This window comes from Camelus bactrianus, chromosome 21 (genome assembly GCF_048773025.1).
Source record: "Camelus bactrianus isolate YW-2024 breed Bactrian camel chromosome 21, ASM4877302v1, whole genome shotgun sequence".
NCBI classification, from domain to species: domain Eukaryota; kingdom Metazoa; phylum Chordata; class Mammalia; order Artiodactyla; family Camelidae; genus Camelus; species Camelus bactrianus.
In genome coordinates this window covers 21,681,377-21,703,664 of record NC_133559.1, presented here as the reverse complement: position 1 = coordinate 21,703,664, position 22,288 = coordinate 21,681,377, and the positions used below count along the sequence as shown (strand labels likewise).

Here is a 22,288-nt window from a genome sequence, read left to right as displayed (position 1 = left end):
CAGGCCCCTTTGAACAGCTGCTACTAACAAATGGGCACTGAGATGGAGCAGCATAGAGACAAAACAGACAAGTCTGCAATTGCTCATGATGAAAATGAGGACGACCCATTTTCTAAGTGTGACTGTGAATCCTTACTCCAATGGCACATGTGTTTTCTTTTCCTCCTTGCTCCTTCACCATCACACTGTTTGGATAATTTCATTTTGAATGTTTGATCACAGTGTAGTAGCTGATCCTTAGCTGCACACTGGGATCACCTGGGGAGTTTTTTTTTTTTTTTTTTTTTAATAATGATGCTTGGGTCCCACCTAGACATTCAAATGAAATTGTTCCGTACAACTCACAATCAGAAACATTTTAAAGCTGACTCGAACATACAGGAGATTCTGATGTGGAGTTAAGACTGAGAAACCCCGCTCTACGTAACACATGAGTGCTCCTACCCTCCTGGTTCTGGAACTGCCTGCATCAGATTTTGAGGGTGGGAGATGGGTGAAAAGAGGCATTCAGAAAAGTACAATTTAAACAAATTCCTTGGGACTTAGGTGATTCTTAAGTACACTAATGATTAAGAATCACTTTGAGCTGTATTGCTGCAGGGACTTACAATAATGTGACATCACTGAAATAAACTGGGACAGTCTACTGCAGATTGGTGGGAAGATTTTTTTTTTTTTTTTGAGGGAGGAGGAGGGAAGTCAGAGGAAGATACTTTATTTGCTCACATGTTTCAGAGGGCTGTCAGATACTACTTGAAACAACTTAAGGAAAGGGACTATGTGCCTACTGTTGTATCCCTCTCATTAAGCACAGTGGCTGGGTCACAGCACGTGCTCAAAGGCCATTTGCTGAGTGAACAAATAAATGAACAAATGCATTTCACGGGTTCTAGGAGAGTTTTGAGTAGGGAATGGTGGATAAGTTGGTGGCTAACCAGTGGAAGGTTACAAAATGACACGTTATTAAAGGTGAAAAAACAAGGAAGTCCTAAAACGGAATGATAGGGGTCATTTTAGCTGCAGAAGGGACACTGGACAAAGAAACAGAGAAAGCAGGATGGGACACACAGGGCATGGCTTACGAGAGGGCTTCCAGCCTCCTGATTGCTGGGAAACTGGAAGGCTCTGAAGGGGCCAAAATAAGAAATGTGAAAGGTCATTTCTCCTATGGAATTCCAGACAGACTTCTGGAACTAAGATTCAGTGACATAAAAAACAGGCCTCTAGTAGCAGACGACTACTATGATGGAAGTTTGGTTTAGGAAAGAGGTGTTACAGTCATGCATTTAGATTCTATTTGATATACAAATCAGTACCACAAAGGCTGCACAGGAAATAAAGCAAAAAAAAAAAAAAAGTATTGTAATACAAACCTATTTTCTATTTCTCATGTAATGTGAAATTCTTCCTTTCTAAAAGCCAAACACTGAAGTAAATGGAGTAGGTAGGGACAAATGAATTATCTCTTGAGAGGAAGTTTTTTAAATTAAGTAAGTATTACATGAGCCTCGACATACACAAAAATTCTTCTTTTAAAAATAATAAAGTCTGCCAAAAAAAAAAAGTTAACTATATTTCAACGTAGCTAGGAAAAAGTGGGCTGGAGTTTCCTATAAATCTAGTCTGAATCACAGTGATGACAAGTCTCAATAAACTTAAGAAGATTAAAATCCTATCAAGAATCTTTTCCCTCCACCACCTGAATGAATTAGAAAAAGAAGAACAAAAAGCCCCAAAAAGCAGCAGAAGGAAGGAAATAATAAAGATCAGAGAGGAATTAAATACAATAGAGATTAACAAGACCATAGAAAAAATCAACCAAACCAAAAGCTGGTTTTTTGAAAAAGTAAATAAAATCGACAAACCTCTGGCCAAACTCACAAAGAAGAAAAAAGAGAGCACAAATTAGCAAAATAAGAAAGGAAAATGGAGAAATTACAACAAACAAAATAGAAATACAGAATATCATACGAGAATATTATGAAAAACTATATGGAACCAAACTGGATAACTTAGAGGAGATGGACAAGTTTCTGGAAACATACTGTCCACCAAAACTGAATCAAGAAGAATCTGAACACTTGAACAAACCGATTACTAGAAAGGAAATAGAAATAGCAATTAAAAACCTCCCTACAAACAAAAGTCCAGGACCGGATGGCTTCACCGGGGAATTCTACCAAACATACAAAGAAGATATCATACCAGTCCTTCTCAAACTCTTCCAGACAATTGAAAAGGAGGGAATACTCCCAAACTCATTCTATGAAGCCACCATCACCCTGATACCAAAACCAGGCAAAGACACTACAAAAAAAGAGAAATATAGGCCAATATCACTGATGAACATAGACGCCAAAATCCTCACCAAAATTTTAGCAAATAGAATCCAACAACACATAAAAAAGATTATACATCATGACCAAGTGGGGTTCATCCCAGGGACACAAGGCTGGTTCAACATACGCAAATCAATCAATGTAATACATCACATCAACAAGAGAAAGGACAAAAACCGCATGATCATCTCAATCGATGCAGAAAAAGCATTTGATAAAATTCAACACCCATTTATGATAAAAACTCTCGCCAAAGTGGGTATAAGGGAACATATCACAACATAATAAAAGCTATATATGACAAACCTACAGCCAGCATAGTACTCAACGGTGAAAAACTCAAAAGCTTCCCACTAAAATCTGGGACAAGACAAGGATGCCCACTATCACCACTCCTATTCAGCATAGTCCTGGAAGTCCTAGCCACAGCAGTCAGGCAAGAGAAAGAAATAAAAGGGATCCAAATTGGAAAAGAAGAGGTAAAAGTGTCATTATATGCTGATGACATGTTACTATATATAGAAAACCCTAAAAGGTCCACACAAAAGCTACTAGAGCTGATTGAAGAATTCAGCAAGGTAGCAGGTTACAAAATTAACGTTCAAAAATCAGTTGCATTTTTTTACACTAACGATTAATCAACAGAAGAAGAAAGTAAAGAAACAATCCCCTTTAAAATAGCACCTAAAGTAATAAAATATCTGGGAATAAGTCTAACCAAGGAGGTGAAAGAATTATACACAGAAAACTATAAACCATTGATGAAGGAAATTAAAGAAGACTTTAAAAAATGGAAAGATATTCCATGCTCTTGGATTGGAAGAATCAATATTGTTAAAATGGTCACACTGCCCAAGGAAATCTACAGATTTAATGCAATCCTTATCCAATTACCCAGGACATATTTCACAGAACTAGAAAAAATCATAATAAAATTCATATGGAACCATCAAAGACCTAGAATTGCCAAAGCATTACTGAAGAGAAAGAAAGAGGCTGGAGGAATAACTCTCCCAGACTTCAGACAATACTATAGAGCTACAGTCATCAAGACAGCATGGTATTGGTACCAAAACAGACATATAGACCAATGGAACAGAATAGAGAGCCCAGAAATGAACCCACAAACTTTCGGTCAACTCATCTTCGACAAAGGAGGCAAGAATATACAATGGAATAAAGACAGTCTCTTCAGCAAATGGTGCTGGGAAAACTGGACAGCAGCATGTAAAACAGTGAAGCTAGAACACTCCCTTACACCATATACAAAATCAACTCAAAATGGATTAAAGACTTAAACATAAGACAAGATACAATAAACCTCCTAGAGGAAAACATAGGCAAAACATTATCTGACATACATTTAAAAAATTTTCTCCTAGAAGAAATAAAAGCAAGAATAAACAAATGGGACCTAATGAAACTTACAAGCTCCTGCACAGCAAAGGAAACCAGAAGTAAAACAAGAAGAAAACCTACGGAATGGGAGAAAATTTTTGCAAGTGAAACCGACAAAGGCTTGATCTCCAGAATATATAAGCAGCTCATATGACTCAATAAGAAAAAAATAAACAACCCAACCCAAAAATGGGCAGAAGACCTAAACAAGCAATTCTCCAAGGAAGACATACAAATGATCAAAAAGCACATGAAAAAATGCTCAATATCACTAATTATCAGAGAAATGCAAATCAAAACTACAATGAGGTATCACCTCACACCAGTCAGAATGGCCGTCATTCAAAAATCCACAAATGACAAATGCTGGAGAGGCTGTGGAGAAAGGGGAACCCTCCTACACTACTGGTGGGAATGCAGTTTGGTGCAGCCACTATGGAAAACAGTGTGGAGATTCCTCAAAAGACTAGGAATAGACTTACCATATGACCCAGGAATCCCACTCCTGGGCCTGTATCCAGGAGGAAATCTACTTCAGGATGACACCTGCACCCCAGTGTTCATAGCAGCACTATTTACAATAGCCAAAACATGGAAACAGCCTAAATGTCCATCAACAGGTGACTGGATAAAGAAGATGTGGTATATTTATACAATGGAATACTACTCAGCCATAAAAACCGACAACATAATGCCATTTGCAGCAACATGGATGCTCCTGGAGAATGTCATTCTAAGTGAAGTAAGCCAGAAAGAGAAAGAAAAATACCATATGAGATCGCTCATATGTGGAATCTAAAAAACAAAAACAAAAACAAACAAACAAACAAAAACAAAGCATAAATACAGGACAGAAATAGACTCACAGACAGAGAATACAGACTTGTGGTTACCAGGGGGGTGGAGGGTGGGAAGGGATAGACTGGGATTTCAAAATTGTAGAATAGACTACACTGTATAGCACAGGGAAATATACACAAAATGTTATGATAACTCACAGAGAAAAAAATGTGACAATGAGTGTGTATATGTCCATGAATGACTGAAAAATTGTGCTGAACACTGGAATTTGACACAACATTGTAAAATGATTATAAATCAATAAAAAATGTTAAAAAAAAAGAATCTTTTCCAACCACAATGATACAAAAATTAGAAACTAATTACAAGAAGAAAATTGGAAAAGACACAAATACTTGGAGACTAAACAACATGCTATTAAACAACCAATGGGTCACTGAAAAAAATCAAAGAGGAAATTTTTTATAACCTTGAGTCAGACAGAAATGGAAACACAATGTTCCAAAATCTATGGGACTCAGCAAAGATAGTTCTAAGAGAGAAGGTCACAGCAATACAAGTCTAACTCAAGAAACAAGAAGAATCTCAAATAAACAATCTAACTTTACATTTAAAGGAAACAGAAAACAAAGAACAAACAAAGCCAAAAGTTAGTAGAAGGAAGGAAATAATATAGATTAGAAGAGAAACAAATAAAATAGAGACTTAAAAAAAAAGAAAAAGAAAAGATTATGAAAACGGAGAGCTGGTCCTTTGAAAAGATAAACAAAACCGATAAACCTTTAGCTAGACTTAAGAAAAAAAGAGGGCCCAAATAAATAAAATCAGAGATGAAAGAGGATTTGCAGCAACATGGATGCACCTGGAGATTGTCATTCTAAGTGAAGTAAGCCAGAAAGAGAAAGAAAAATATCATATGATATCACTTAAATGTGGAATCTAAAAAAGGTAAAAAGAAGACATGAATGAACTTATTTACAAAACAGAAATAGACTCACAGATATAGTAAACAATCTTATGGTTATGGAGGGGTGGGGGTAGAAGGGGGCGGGAAGGGATAAACTGGGAGTTAGGGATTTGCAAATATTAACTAGTATATATAAAATAGATAAACAACAATTTTTTCTATATTATAGCATAGGGACTTATATTCAATACCTTATAGTAATCTATAATGAAAAAGAATATGAAAATGAACATACGTATATATATGTATGGCTGAAACATGCTGTACACCAGAAATTGACACACTGTAAACTGACTGACCTTCAATTTGAAAAAAAAAAGAAATGAAAGAGGACAAATTACAATCACTACCACAGAAAGACAAAGGATTATAAAAGAATACTATGAATAATTATGCACTAAGAAATGAGATAACCTACAAGAAATGGATAAATTCCTAGAAATATACAATCTTCCAAGAATGAATCATGAACAGAAAACCTGAACAGACTGATTACTGGTAATGAGACTGAATCAATAATAAAAATTCCTCAACAACAGTAAAAACTCCACATCCAGATAGCTTCACAGGCGAACACCACCAAACATTTAAAGAAAAGTTAATACTAAACTTTCTCAAATTATTCCAAGAAAAATTGAAGAGAAAGGAATTCTTCCAGACTCATTTTACAAGGTCAGCACTTACCCTGATACCAAAGCAGACAAAGACACTACAAAAAAGAAAAATTTCAGCCCAATATCACTAATGAACGTAGATAGAAAAATCCTCAACAAAATATTAGCAAACCAAATTTAATAATACATCAAAAAAATTCATACACTCTGATCAAGGAGGCTTCATCCCAAGGATGAAGGGGTGGTTTAACATCTGCAAATCAATCAACATGAGGCACCACATTAACAAAACAGAGGCTGAGGCTCCATGGAACTCCAAGTTGAATTGACGACTAGGGACAAAAGAGGAGTGAGCAAAGGAAAATGAGAAGAAGCAGAGAGGGAGATGAAAAATAAGAAGCCAAAGGAGAATGTAAGAAGGAGAAGAAGAGGAAGAGGGAGGGGAGGAGGAGGGGAGAAGAGGGGGGAGGAGGCGGAGGAGGAGGAGTTCTATGTGTAATGATAGCACCTGGGTGCTCTGTAGTACCTACTACGTTACAGGCACAACCACATATTAACTCACTAAACCCTAACAACAAGCCTATCGGATAGGTATTGCTAATATCCCTATTTGAAAGATGGGGAAACTAATTTACCCAAGATCGCTGACAGACTGTCTGAGACGGGATTTAAACCCAACCAGCCTGGCTCCAGCATCCATGCTTTTAATCCCGATATGCGTGTAGTGACATAGGAAGATATGCATAATATATTATTAAATGAAAAAGAGTCTTGTTCAACAGCATTATTTGAAAGAAAATAAATATATGTTCATACTTTTACATTATTCTTCCGGATTTATCTCCTACCTCCCCATCTTCTTATCTGTAATCCTCAAACCCATTAAAAATATTTGTGTATATACCTATGTATATATGTAGGTAAGTAATGTATGTTTACGTGGTCAATAGACTAAAGCATGAGAGAAAGACTTTATACCCAATTTTTATTACGGTTACCTCTGAGGGTAGGATTATGAATGGCCTTTATCTCTGTAATGTTTATAGGCACATAAAAGATACAAACTGAGCTTAGGGAGAGGGGAGATATTCTGTCATTTAATTTTAATCATTGTCTGAAAGCAAAGAACCTATTCTGATTGGAAATTTTCTCTGCCAATATGAAGTGGCTAAAATTAATTCTGACTGATCATCTCCACTCTTATTATAATGTACCAAGTAATATGACTACTTGATGTTTCATGTAATAACTGAATGCGATTTCTGGGACTGTATCTAACCTACCTAGTGAACACGGCCAATATCCCAAATGATTGAATGATGCTACTTACTATAGTGAATCATTCTTTTAGCTCAATAGCTTTCTAGCCACCTGGTAGACTGTTTCTAACCCAGAAGAAAGTAGCTCCCATTCAGAAAGTAGATGTCTGTAAATCATACTGAGCAACAGAGACATTCACCTATGTTTATGCTGGTTAAAAATATTGTAAATTCAGCCTTGCTAAGCCAAAAGACTGGGCAATTTGGGGCCTTGGCTCCCTCAATGATCAACTAGGGGAGAGAATTAGACGGTTTTTCTCTAACACAGTTTATGATCCTCCTACAAATAACACCTGCGCATTTAACGTATGCTAATGAGATAACCGAGGCTAACATTTAGCACAGAGTAAGTGCTCACGAAATGTTGCTTCCCTTTCTGATTCCCCTCATCACAGAAAATACTCCTAATACAGAGAAATCTAAAGTCCCTTGCAGCTATGCTGAAAGTGAGTTGGGCTGCGTTCATAAGCACTTTGAACTATTCCTCAGTTTGTTATTTTTATATAAATAAGTTACATTCTTTTATCTGACAGGTTAGATTAGAAGTTAAAAGTTAGTCAGTGCTGTCGTATGGGTTAGGGGCATTCTATTTCCAGGTCGGGGAAATCAGATCACTTCCATGTATTGCGAGAGAAGATACGAAAGCCCTTCTACCTAGTGGCCAGAGCATGCCCTCTGTGCAGGTCACATCTGGGTTAACATGACCAAAAATAAATGAAAACAATACAAACAAGCCAAACAAAACAAAACAAAACAAAAAAACGGTCAGCCAGGAATGTAAGTTACTAGACGAACTGAGAATTAGGCTGACAGAGTACAGGTCTGATAATCAGAGGGGAAGTCCTGGGTTGGCCCCAAAAGACAGACTAAGCATGTGCTGAGAGCACTAGTAAAGAAAGGTCATTTAAAAAAATGAGGAAAGGCATTTTAGGAAAAATACAGTATCTGAGATTTTTTTTTTTTAAGTTAGACGTAACAGGAAAAATCAGAACTTTGTTGGACTTTCTTATACTTACTATGGTTTAATATTGTTTTCAGTCTGAATTATGTAATACTGTCACTGCTTAGGCATTCTAAAAGTCTTACTCCAGCCCTATTCAGAAAGCATTTTAGGAAGTTTTTGCTTTTGATTTGTTTTAAGACAAGGAAAAAAAAAATAGAAGTAGAGATCCATCAATTCATTGAAAGATTCATGCAGTGATGTTTGTGTTACTTTATTGAAAATATTTTAAAATGTTTCCCGTAACTTCTAAAGTAACTTTGTCATAAGAATTGTTCATATCTGAACTCAAAATGATTTAATGAACAATGTGAAGTACAATTTATGAACTTCATAAAAAACAAATGCTTAACACTATAAGAGATGAGGAACAGCAGCCACCTCCTGAGCTGCAGGGGGCCCACGTTATGTGATGTCTTTGTTTTGGATCAAGGTATCTAATGGTTAAGTCTGGCAGCTCTCCTAAAACATCAAGAGGTTCACTGAAGATTCAAGTCATTATCTTTGCGGAAATCTGAACGAATTATGGGGAATCTAGTGACAAATTCTAACTTACCTCATGAATGTAACAGTAATCAAAATAATGATAGCTACCATTCATTAGGCATTACAATTTTCTAGACATTATGTTAAGGACTTTTATGTATCTTCTTATTTAATTCTTACAGCAACCCCATAATTTAGTTTTCATTATTATCTCAAAATTTAGGATCTGAGTGCTGTTAAGTAATTTGCCCAAGGTCATAGGCTAGAGCTGAAATGAGAACCAAATGTCTGAGTCCAGTGTTTGCAAATTTTTTTTTTTTTTTTGCACAGAGGAGATAATCAGGTTTGTTTGTTTGTTTGTTTTAATGGAAGTACTCAGGATTGAACCAGGACCTCGTGCATACTAGGCATGCTAGGCATGCACTCTACCACTGAGCTATACCCTCCCCCAACCAGTGTCTGCAATTTCAACCCTTATGTTTTACTGGGAAAGGATGAGAGTGCATCTTTTTATAAACAAGGCAATTATCACCTTCAATAACAGAACTTCATCTCTGACTGGAAGACAAAAACCATCTAGATTATTTTCACCAACTCTGCAGCAAATGTCTTGCTGTTATCACACTTTCAAAGCTGCACTGATATGTTGATATAAAATCCAACAAGGTAATTATAATTGAATTTTAACATGTCTTATAAATTTCTAGCTATCAGAGAAAGAACTGCAAATTGAAATACAGCAGTTTCTTTTTTAGTCAATGTATTACAAAAGCTTTCTAATAATTCAATCATATGTTTAGGTACCTCCAGGGATGTTATTATGGTAAGATGTATTTTAAGAATAAAGCTGGCATCATTTTGACAGAAAACAGGTTTTAACTTTCTCTCATATCATCCAACTTGAATGAACAGAAACATCTTTATATGTTACTGAAAAGAGTGCTATGATAGCAAGATTAAATGGACTATAAGAAAAGCAAAGGAACAAACTATAAATAAACAGCAAAAAAGGATGGGAGGAGAGAGGATCAGTTCCTCAGAAAAGTCTACTTTTGTGTTCAAGAATCTAGAATGACTCAAAGGCTGTAAATTGAATGATGCCCAGTTCCAAGGTCAGAGAGGTAAACTTTGGTAAACTTAAACATAACAGACTTACCTTTAGGAGAGCCAACGCTACATGAAAGATTATGTTCAAACCCTGAAATAGAAGAAGAGAGTCAAAATCAATATTGTCATTATCACTATTTTATTAAATATTTTTCCAAGATTTCCATATATCTTTAATAAAATCCCTAATTCTTTTCATTTTCACATACAATTACAATTAAACCATGAGTTTTTAAAAAGGTATTTTCCCTCTCTGAGAAGCTTACTGTAAATTTTAGGTGCTATATCATTAATGCTCACATAAAATTATTGTTTTTACAAAAATTATCTTCCTTCAATCTATTTCTGGTATGAGGCTTGCAAAAGTCAAGTTCCTTGATCAAAATGGCAGTGCAACAGAAATCTAAATGTATGAACTGAAATTTATAGGTCTTACTCTGTACATCTGGGTGATATGGTTAAACTGCGGCAGACAAAACAGAACAAAACAGTGTTGCTCATAACAGGACAGGCTCTGAACTCAGCCTAATGGCTCTGAAGAGACGTTGAGATATTGAATTCAAGAGACAGGAATCTTAAATACTTAAGATGACAGAATCAGAAACAAAGTTGCCGTGGAATACACTGTTTCCTTGTCATGGAAGTCATCATATGTGAGGAGAAAGACCTTTTAAGTTTGAGCTGACATCTCCCTTAAGTCCTGGGTCTATTTGATGTGCCCTCTTCAGCTTGGTCACAAGTATAATCTATCTACCTTTCAGATGTGGAGCTGTACTAGATGTGTTATGAAAAGAACTTCGAATAAAACATCCTTTCCTGCCTCCATCGGTCTATGTACTTAAAGTGCATTCCTGTTACAATTTGCTAATCTTTCATATTCAACTACGAAAATATGATGTGATGGTAGAAGGGATGAATGTTAAACACAAACTATTTGGTTTTAGGTTTTGGGTGTACTCAGTTAAGATACCAAAAGCAGCAGGAAGTATAATCAGGCCAGGAGATAACATCAAATTGACGCAGTTCATCACCATGCCAAGCAATGATTCTGGACTGGTTTTGATCACAATTAGGAAACAAAAAAGACTATTATTTTAAAAAAAACAAACAAACACAAAAAACCTGGGTTATAACTAGGCAGAATTTGCTTTCCTAATCTAAATTTGGGTCCTCCCCCACCCCTTCCCCCACTCTCAGCTGCCCACTTGTAGGCCCAGCAAACAAAGACCTGCAGCTCTGCTCCACACCCCGACACCACAACTGCTGGGCGCAGTGAATCCTCACTACCTGAGTGCTTATCCACCTGCCTTCAGGACTAAACCCACAGTGTCTCTGGTTCTTGTTTTTCTAGTCATCGCTCGTAATGTCAGCACCTCTTATCTCTAGCTCTCTAATCCTTGTCATGCTCTGGTCCTTCCTCCTAAGCCAGTCTCCCACTTCCCCTCTCCTTCCCAGACCCCTTCAGGTACCCCACTCCACGTTAAACCCACTCTGCTATATTCTCAACCTCCCTCCCAAACATCCCGCCACAGCGCTTTCACAGGAAGAGTGAAATCTCAGTGATTCTCATAACAACCTGTATTAAGATTCCTCCTTTTCAGAGTATGAACTTGACTGGCCAAAGTTCTAACTTGACTATGTATTTAGCAGCAGGCTAGGATCACCCTCCAAGCTTCCCAATGTGTAGTTTAATGGCATTTTCACCACACAGTGCTGCTATGATGTATATAAGTGCTTATCTGAGACCAAACGATTGAAGTATACTTGCTATCTGAAATTTTCTGGGGTTTATTCTTTTTCCTACGGACCTACCTAGACCAACTTATAGACTCAACGTCAACTTACAGTAAGAAATCCTGTTCTTCAATGATCTCAAAGTCACACTGTTGGACAACTGAGCTATGAAAAACACAAGCAAGAACTTAAAAGGAAAAAAAACCCTCTAAATAGCCAAAATAGCTCTCACTAATACTAAGAAAAAAATTTATTCAAATTTTAACTTCATACATACTTTTAGCTCATTTGGTACTATGATTTTATTGTTTATAGGTATAAGAAGTAGCAAACTATAATACATAGTATGTGCTGGTTGGGGTTAGGGACAGGTAGCTTGTAAAGACAGTTGCCAGAATTAAAATATTAGACCTGACAGAAATAGAAGACAAACTTTTTAAAAATGTAGAGCTGTCTGGGCCCATTTAGTGGGGCCAATAGCCCTTCAACAGCTAACATTATTTCACTGTGATAATCCCAGCAATGTTAATGAATGTTTACATTATGTTTGAAATATTACACTTAAGAAGGAAGCATAGTATGTATTTTAAATAAAAAGTAGATTTTTAAGGTCTGGAAAGCTAAAGAAGTATTCGGTTATCAGAAAAATTTACATATGTAAACTCTTTAACTAAACTCATAATAATAAAGAAGTATTGCATCTGCTTATATGAAACCCCAGACACTACCCATAAAAATCAAGAAAAGTAGAGACTTCACAAGCCTTAAACTAAAGCAGAACAGTGTGGCCAGACTATGCAAACAAAGTATTTTCAGACCTCTAAGTCTTAGAAGTCAGGAAAAACTTGCCATTCTACCAAGTTCTTTACTTCACTACAATGTAATCTGATTTCCTAAGAGGATAATATAAAAAGCAATCTTAGTTGAATATTTTAGAATATCTACTTTCCTCTTTTAAATAAGACTTATTCCCATTTAGGAATACAATTAGAGGTATCATTAAATTATAGTAACATTCCACAGGCCAGCATCTGGGCACTACAAATAGGCTGGTTTTAAGGTTGATAACATCAATGCCAGCTTTGGTCCTCAGCCTGCTAGCCAACAATAAGGTGAATTACAAGTGTACCACCCTTCACTCTTCCAAGCCATCATATGAACTAAATCCCCAGTTAGTTTACTGTCCACCTACTCCTACATGGTCCAACTTTGCCTAATTGATCTGAAATACATTTTTTGAAATACATTTTAAAAAGAAAAAGATGTCATATATTTTCAAGATGCTTCCCCATTTCAGGACTATGTAATCTGTAGCAATTTGTTACTGAGGGGTAAATAAATGTTCCTAATAGGACTGAAAGGGTTAAAGCATTTCAAGAATTATTAAGAGTAAAAATAACCAGTAAATACGTTCTTATGGCTACTTACTATTTATAGTGCAAAGTCTAACTCCAAGCGCCAGACAGTAAATCAGGGTCAATATACACTGAGTATTTTCTATGTGCCAAGATCTAAATTAATTACATTGAAAACAGGTCCTTAGTTAATCCCATGACAATCCAAAAAATTCCATTTTACACCCAGGGAAATTAAGATTTAGAGAAGTCAAACTAACTTTCCCAAGGTCACACAGCTATTAAGTGGATTTCAACCTACATGGTATAACTCTAGAAGTCATACTCTTAAACACTAAGGTAGAGAAGGTGGCTCAGTGAATAAATGAATGAGCCCCTCGGCTGGGTATTATCGAACGTGTCCTCTAATTTCTAAAGGATGAAAGTGATTCTTCGCATTTAAAGGCAAGTACATTTTGAGAGTGGAGAGGAGAAAGATAACAAATAGGTGACTTCTACCAAAATCAAATTTTCTTCTTTGTCTCCATATTGAAAACACTCGCAAAAATTAGCTAGCTGCTGGCAGGATGGGAAGCAATAGAAACTCAGCTTGTGGTGAAAAGAAAGGGTCACCACCTTCCTCCAGTGACAACAGACTGAGATTGGACTTGTGCGCGTGAACAAGTGGTTCCTTAACTGATCAGAAGGCTGCTGTTTCAAAATTCAGTCACAGCCTGGAAAGATCTTCACTTGAAAGAACACCTACGAGTAATTGCCCCAAATTAAATAATTGCTCCAAAGTGCAGATCATTGTGTTCCTGGGTAGGCCAACAACTGAGCACCCACAATCTTGCATAAAGGGAGGCTGATGGCAGAGCACTCCCTGAAACAAAGACACGGAACATTTTGGCTCTGATGAGCAGGCAATCGTGGGCTCAGAGGGAGCTGACAGGCTGTGTGAGGAGCTGTCAAGCACTGCACTGACAGCACTGAGAGCAAGTGCTGAAAAGGCAGTGTCAGCAAGTGGCAAAAGTGCTTCAGCACCTGGGTCCTTGGGGAGCAAAACAGAAAGGAAATAAATAGTACATGGAAGTGGAAATCCACACAACAAGGCAGTGAAAAATGATCAAACCAGGTGAGCGGAGCAGGCTCGCAGGCTAAAGCTAGAGGAGATAGGTGCCGTCCTCCCCTTCTGATCCTGATCCACCCAACTGGGACGCACCACTGCAGGAAGGGGCAGTGACTGAGTGAGGCAGCGTATAAAGAGCACAACAAACGCACTGAGCACTTGCTGAGTATTCAATAAATGCTAACAATTACTATTAGGTTCACACATTTATTGCCTGCCATATCTGATATTTCAATATATATATATTCACTAATTCTCTCAACAACTCTATGGCATTTGTGTTGCTGCCACCATTCAGAGACAAGGAAACTGAGGGTCAGAGATACCACACTGTTAGTAAACGGTAAAACCAGGACTAGAATTTATGTCTGTCTGACCCCCCCAAAACAAAAAAACAACCATGCTTTTTCACTGATTCCATCTTTACTGCAAAGTCAGTGAGGTTTTGGTGAGATATGTGTGGTGAATTAAAGATGGTCATAATCCTTTGACACTTCTCCCATTGAGAGGTGGGGCCTTGGTCCTCACCTCTTGAATCTGGGAAGACTATGATACTGCTTTGACCAACAGAATATGGTAGAAGTGAAGCTGTGCCAATATTCTGGGCCCAGGTCTCATAAGAGACTGACAGCTTTCACATCCTGTCTCTTGGAATGCTCGCTCTTGGAAGCCAGCCACCACGTAATAAATGTAATTACACTTAGACTCCTGTGCTCTAAAGAGGCCAAAGAGGAAAGGGCCTGCAGGGCAAGATGCCGTCCTTAGAAACAGAGGCCAAGGATCACTCAGGTGCCAGGTATGTGAGTGAAGATGTCATCCTGAAAGTGTGTCCCCCCAGCCTCAAGAGCCCCCGCTGATGTCATGTAGATCAGAGATGAAGCACATGGCTGAAACCTTCCCAAATTCCTGACTCATTAAATTGTGAACAAAATAAGCAGCTGTTCTTAATTTTAAAAAAATTTTCATTTTGGAATAACTTCAGAGTTAGAAAAAACTTGCAAAAGCAGTACCAAGAGTTACTGCATACCCTTCACCCAGCTTCATCAAATGTTAACATCTTATGTAACCGCAGTACAACTATCAAATCCAAGAAATTTTGTCAGATGTCCCACTCATGTATTTTTTTCTGGTCCAGGACCCAATCCTGGGTTGTACATTGAATTTAGTTGCCAAGTTTCCTTGTTCTTTCTCTTAGGACAGTTTTCAGTCTTTGTCTCTCATGAACTTGACATTTTTTAAGAGTACGGGCCAGTTATTTTGTAGAAGGTTCCTCAATTTGATTTGTCTGATGTTTCTTTATGATTAAACTTAGATTATGTATCCTTTGCACAAATATGACAGCAGCAGTGTCGTGTCAGCGAACCACATCAGGAGGCTACATAGTATCAATAGGTCTCACTGCAAAACCATGATTTTAACATCGCTTGGGTTTGGTGTCGCTTGTTATACACCCATCAGGTAACCAGAGCAGAATTCCTCTGACTTCTCTTTGATAAATTTCTTACTTCTGTGATCTGTAAAATAATGCATTTTTTTTTCCACAGAAAAAAGAAAGTGATAGATAATTACCATGCAAATATAACGAAATAAATACTGGCTGCTCTTAAATATAGGTCCTATGGCAAGAACACTGTTAATGTTAGCCAAAAAGTATTTACTTTATTCTGCTTCTTGTATTGTAATTGCTTTAAAAGTTCAATGTTTCAGGATGACTAAATAATGGACTTTGACGGAGTAATGAGTAATAATGATATGACGTTTTGGGTTTTGGTTTCTGCTTCTGGATTCCCACTAGAGGTCAGTATTGCAGCACTGAAAAATTAAGAAGAAGCTTTAAAAAAAAAAATTCAGGGACTTACACAGCAGCCTTGCATACAAATAAGTCCTAATGTTTTAAAACTCTCATAGCTAAGTCCTCTCTTATATCTACTACTAATTCACTACCGTAAAATACAACAAAACTTGGATGATTCCCACCTTTCCTTTTCCCCAGTTTTAGTAAATAAACATTTGCCATTTTTTAAAAATAGATTCGTTAGTTTTTCATAAGTAGAGTGGTTAAGACGACAGTTCAAGAATGGGGACAGATAAGAAGTAAATGTAACCTGTGAATGCATCTGTCTAGTTGTGGGTAATTTTTTTTTATCTTTGCTTGACTTACATTTTTTTTAATAAAATACTAAAAAGAGGTATATGTACAAGGTCTGAGTCCTTAATTATGAGTGACTATGGGAAGAATTCTTAGAGGTTAGTGATATCTGAAATAAACAAATGTTTCAGAAACATAAAATAAGAGAAAATAAATCAAATTATAGCTTTTGACAAGTATTCATCAAATCTGTGTGCTAGGCATTCTGAGAACTGCTGGGTATATACAAGCATTTACATATTCACAAAGATGGGTAAGTCTTCTCTACACCAAGGGGCTCAAACAGACAACATAGCACTCCTGGGTGTAAAGAAGAGATGTGACCTGGAAAGCACTTTGTGGTTCCTATAAAGATGCCCTATTGGCAAAGAACATTGGCGATCACCCATCTGTTCTTCTCAAATCCCCCCAAGTCACGATGAGCCTTGGATTATGTTGTCCCCTAGCTACAGTTATCAGTCAACCATCCCGGGCTACAGAGATGTTTTTGATGGCCTTCATAGTGACAAAGGATTTTCACCAATTGCTAACTACCAGTTGATCTTGAGTCTCTCCCTCCTCCATCCCTTGCTAGAGTTTCCATTGATCCAACTCACCCAGAAGCCAGAAGGAATAGGGACTCCGCTGTTAGAGTTCTTGTACCTATCCTCTCGCCTTTCTTTTAAAATAAAAATGACCTTTAGAAAACCCTGCAACACATTACTCTAAATTCAATAAATATTTATAGGGCACCAAGTATATGTTCCACATAGCACAGAGGTGTTCTGAAGATTTAAAGTAAATATATTTGTTTCTAAAAAAATCAACATAATTGGGGAGGCAACTTACATGCAGAGGTTAGAGAACAAAGCATTATTTAGCAAACTGTCAAATTACGTTGTAGAGTCCACCTCCCCGCAGAAAAATGCAACAGGCAATCAAGGTGTGGCAGGAATAACTTGAATAAACTGAGAAAGAGCAGTCTCAAGTTTTCTTTGGAAAACTAAACCTTGAACTAATTCCAATGGAAAATGATATTAGCTACTAACATTTATTGAACACCAATATATGCCAATAATTGTTTTCAAAATCTACAAATATCATTTGATTCAAATGTGAGAAATGCAGAAACTGAAGCACATTTGCGCATTGCTGAAGGTTCATTAATTTGCCCAAGATCACACACAAATGGTTGAAGCTGGGATTCAAATGTAGGCAGTCTGGCTTCAGAGATAATATTTAAAATGACCATTGTATACTGTAAATTTTCCTGAAATTTGATGCTATTAATTTAAAGTCAGAATATTTTCAACTAAGTACCATGATTTATATAGCAAACTATTTTTGTTAGTAATTAGCTAACAAAATTAGCTAAATGGAACAAAAGAGCCAGGACTTCAGTTACCATGAAGTAATTTGATTGCTCTAGGATATAATTCGGCTCATTCACAATATGTTAAGCTGTAAAATGGATGGAGGAGCTTGTTCCTTTACTAGGAGCTGACCAAGAGTTAGGTATCTATCTAAAAGAGGCAGGTAACTAAATCACTCATACTAGAAGTTCTTTTCCAAGAAACTACTGGAAATCACAGATCTGCTGCCATAGTAAGGAGGAGACGTCTCTGTTTAAGAAAAGACAGAAGATTTAGTTACTTAATTTGGCCTGAGATCTACTAAATGACAAAGAAACAAGTTAAAGTGAGAGCTATAACAAAGCAAAAAGACCTAATCAGCAAAGGACACTGTAGCAAAAATACAGTAGTTGCTGCAAAAATTCTATAATTTTAGGCGAAAGTTCCAAAAACCCCATGAAATTCATTCCAATTTTTAAACACAGCAATCTAGAAATTCACTGTAGAAATTAATTAATACTATAGACCAAAAGTTTTAGGGCAGGAGTTAAAAGATCTGTATCATAGTTCTGTTTCTGCCAGCAATTGGCCTAAGTGTCTCAACTTCTCTGTAAGAGACCTAAATACTAAAATGGGGAATACTTGCTAAAAATAACAAGGAGGCACATGTGGCAAGTTCACTTCTGGAATCCCATCCTGCAAGATTCTGATTCAGCAAGTCCAGGACAGGCATCAACATCTATTACGTATTTTACCACCCTCCACCGGACTCCACAGATTCTAACCACTGGTGTCCACATTTTTAAAGAGTTAAGAGTAGTCCAAGAAGAGGTCAGAAACACTGGTGTAGGTGAAACTGAGGAGGGCCTTGCACCACAGGTGAGTCAGTCTGTATTGCGCTTCCTCGTTCCACCATCACCATGCTACCTGCGGCCGCCGTCCTGCTTCTGCCCCTGTAACTCATTTCACTGAAGTTGCTGCATAAATGTTCCCAGTGAAATGTCTTTCTGATTATTTCCTGAGGTCTTCCTATCTCTCTACGGGGAACTTAAGTTCCCATTCTCCTTGCATCAGGGACCTCATTTCCTTCTTGCAGGTGGCCGGCCAACTGACCAGAAAGCAAGCTCAGCTCGAGGTAATCATCTCCTTGAAACTCTCCTTGATTGGGAGTCTCCTGACTCTCAAGTCCCTCAAAGGAGATTTACCAATGTCTGCTTATGTTCCTACCATTCCTTGTCCATGTATCAGCTATCAAGATTACTGCTACATTCACTTCATATAGTTGTTTATGCACATTCATTTCCCCCACAAAGATGGGAAATCCTTTCAGGTCAGGGACCATGTTTTACTGCTCTTGACAATCTTACAGTCAATCTAGAGTTAGACATATAATAAGCACTATTTTTGATTAGATTAATTGAGTTGATCCTATTATCAAGGTGATTAGAAATTGGGACGCTTTCTATCCAAGGGGGGACAATCCATGCTTTACATTTATAAATGAGAAAAGAAGGATTAAAAGAAAACAAGACACTATTTTCCCCAATTAAATTAGCTTTCTTCCCACTTCTTAAAAAATAGACTAAACAAACATGTGTGATCCAAAGTCATCTGAAGAATTAGAAGGAAAGGTACAAGAACATTAAAGCATATGAAATAAGTAAGGATGATTTTTCCGCAAATAATTCTCTTTTACTGAACAGCATGAACAGATGTCAACCCATGACTGGCTGCTAGCTCTGAGTGACCCATGATGTGAAGAAGTCTTAGCGCATTTCCTCAAAGGAAAAGCCAGGATTTCTACATTCCAGTATCCAAGAGGCTGAGAATCAAGATAGCTTTGATTCTAGCTCGTCTCCTCTTGTGCCTCATTTATAAAAGATGACATCTGACTTTCTCCAAGACCAAGTTTTTACACCTCGTCCTGAGTTCTGGTTCTGAATTGTTACTTTTGTTTAAGTTACTGTCTTGAGAACTTGCTCAATTCTCCAGACTTTTCTAGGACAGGGACCTTATTTCACTGTTGTTAGCCTCCTCTTTGGAAATGAGATCCTGTCGCCTTAGGTGGGGCTTTAAAAGCTGTACAGGATGTACCTTCTCTTCTGAATACTACCTGAGATCCCGATGGTCATGCCTGATGTTCCAGCTAAGAGCCGTTCCTTCTTTCAGTATGCTCGTATTTACTACTAAAGGTCAACATCTGTACTAGGAGATATAAAGATAAATAATCCACTGTCCAGCCCTTGAACATTACATGCTCTCAAGGCATGAAAAGACTCCCTACCTGGATGGCCACTACCTCAAAGACTCCTTTGCAGGACTCTCCACATTTTCTTGTCTAATGTTGGGTGCCACAGCTTCAATCTTTGATCCTCCTCTATTAACAGTCACTCCCTAGGTGACCCCATCAAGCCCTGTTCAAATGCATACTATATACTGATGACTCCAAAGTCAACATCTTTAGCCTCACTACCTCCTCTAAACTCAGACTCATATATTCAGCTGCCTCAAGATCTCCATTTGGATATCTGTCTAGGAATCTTAGCCATGTCTAAAACTGAACTCTTGATTTTCCCCACAAACCTGTTCTTATTCCAGCCTTTGCCACTCCCATTAACATGGCAACTGCATTCTTCTAGTTGTTCAGGCAAAAAACACCTTAGAGTCATACTCTATTCCTCTCATAACCTACAATCAATCCATCAGCAAATCTTGTAGGATCTACGTGCAAAATATATACAAATTCAACTGTTTCTTATGAACTCTACTGCTCCCACCCGAGCCCAAGCCACCACCCACTCTTGATCTACTGTTAGTGCAACAGCCTTCTGGCTTCCCTACACCTACCTCTTGGTCCCTCACAACCTATTCTCACCACAGCAGCCAGAGTGATTCCTTTAAAAAAGACATTAGGTCAAATCATTTTTCTGCTCAAAATCCTGCCTTTCTCCCCCCTATACTTAGCTTCATTAGGTCAGAAACTTGGACTGACTGACTTCTTCATTGTTTAGAACAGAGCTTGGCACATAGCAGTTCTAAATAAACAGTTGTCAAATGAATAAACAAAGTACAACAGAAGAGGTATGTACATCATATAGAGGGAGCCCAAAGATAAAAGCATGACCTCCTCTTGGGTAAATTGGGAAAAGCTACACAAAGCAGTGGACGCCTGAACAAGATTTTGAGGAATAGAACAAATTGGTCAGGTTAAAGTGTTGAGAGGAAGGCCCTGCAAACCAGCAGCAGGGCACCTGTAAGGGCAAGAGAGGAATAAAGAAGCATGGTGCACTCTGGAGCGGCATGGGGTCCAGGAGGGATGAGACGGAAAGTGTATGTGAGCAAAGACGACTCCTGAGCTAGGGAGGAGGCAGGTGTTCTGCTGCTTGCTGACTTTCCTTGACTCTTGCAACTGTCCAGAACTTGGTCCACTTTACTGACAGCTGGAGAGATACTTGGGTAACAGAAAAGACATAAAAGTCATTAGAGTGAGGTGGGTTATGAGATGGACTCTGGAGCCAGACTTCCTAGGTCTGAATCGATCTCCTACTTTCACCTAACTGGATGACTTAAAGTAGTTATTTAAACTCTCTGCCTCAGTTTCTTCATTAACAGCACCTACTCTCATAGGGCTGTTGTGAGGATTAAATGAGTTATTATATGCAAAGCACTCAGAACACTGCCGGACAGAGTTTAGCTCCACATATCTGAACACATTATTATGGTAAAGTCTTCAAGACTGAACTTCCCAGAATTTTTATAAAGAATTTCATTTACTCAAGTTCCTAAGGAATTTGCTACATATTTTGAATAAAAGCTGAACTATATGTTTCTTAGATAACGTCTTGAAAAATTTTTTCTCCTTTCTCCCAATCAATTCAATCATATCAAAGACTCAGTCTTAAAAGGAAAAGCTTAGATCACTAGGAAATGGAAGTAGCTAGTACCTCGGGAGAAACAGTTCAAAGGATTAATAAACTTTAAAAATGAATAGAGAGGAGAGGTGTTTATATAGTTTTTGTTTCATAGAAAATGATAAAAGCTGACTAATTTAGTCTTTGGCATTTATTCCTCAATGGCTAGTTGCCGTTTTTAAAAATTATTTCCATAAAACAGAGCTTAGCTGCACTGATACTACAGGAAGTCTGCCGCGGACAGGCTGCTGTCTTGCCTTGAACAGGCACTGACACACAGACTGTGCAAGATCACTGAGCTGGACAGGATTCCTGGAGGCGCATCCGGCTCAGGCCTTGAGATTTCAAACCACAGGAAACGGATGCTGATGATAACCAGAGAATGCGGGTCAGATAACCAGGAAGCCGAGCATCCCCTCTCTCCAGTGTTTACTGGCTTCATTGTGTGGACCTGCCTCACATCCAACCGCTGTTCCTCTCACTACAGTACACATTTACTTCCTTTTGTTCTGCCTTCAAAGGAAATGGAGTGCACCTGGTTACAATTTTTCCATGTCACTGAGATACTTTTCAAGTTTAAATATTCTTAATTCTTTTAATCGGTCCTCATATGTAGTAACTGTAAATGCTTTTGTTTTTCACCTATGTATTCTCTTCAAGGCCTTCACA

The 22,288-nt window shown here is 37.7% G+C and overlaps 1 protein-coding gene across 2 annotated transcripts in view; it reads right to left on the bottom strand.

Moving 5' to 3' along the window:
* The window catches only part of RABGAP1L (RAB GTPase activating protein 1 like), a 560,468-nt gene that overhangs the window by 163,434 nt on the left and 374,746 nt on the right, over positions 1-22,288 (bottom strand). For both annotated transcript variants that reach the window (XM_074349821.1, XM_074349820.1), the window contains exon 18: positions 10,081-10,122. In XM_074349821.1, the coding sequence (XP_074205922.1) occupies positions 10,081-10,122 (42 nt within the window). The remainder of the gene's footprint in view (positions 1-10,080; positions 10,123-22,288) is intronic.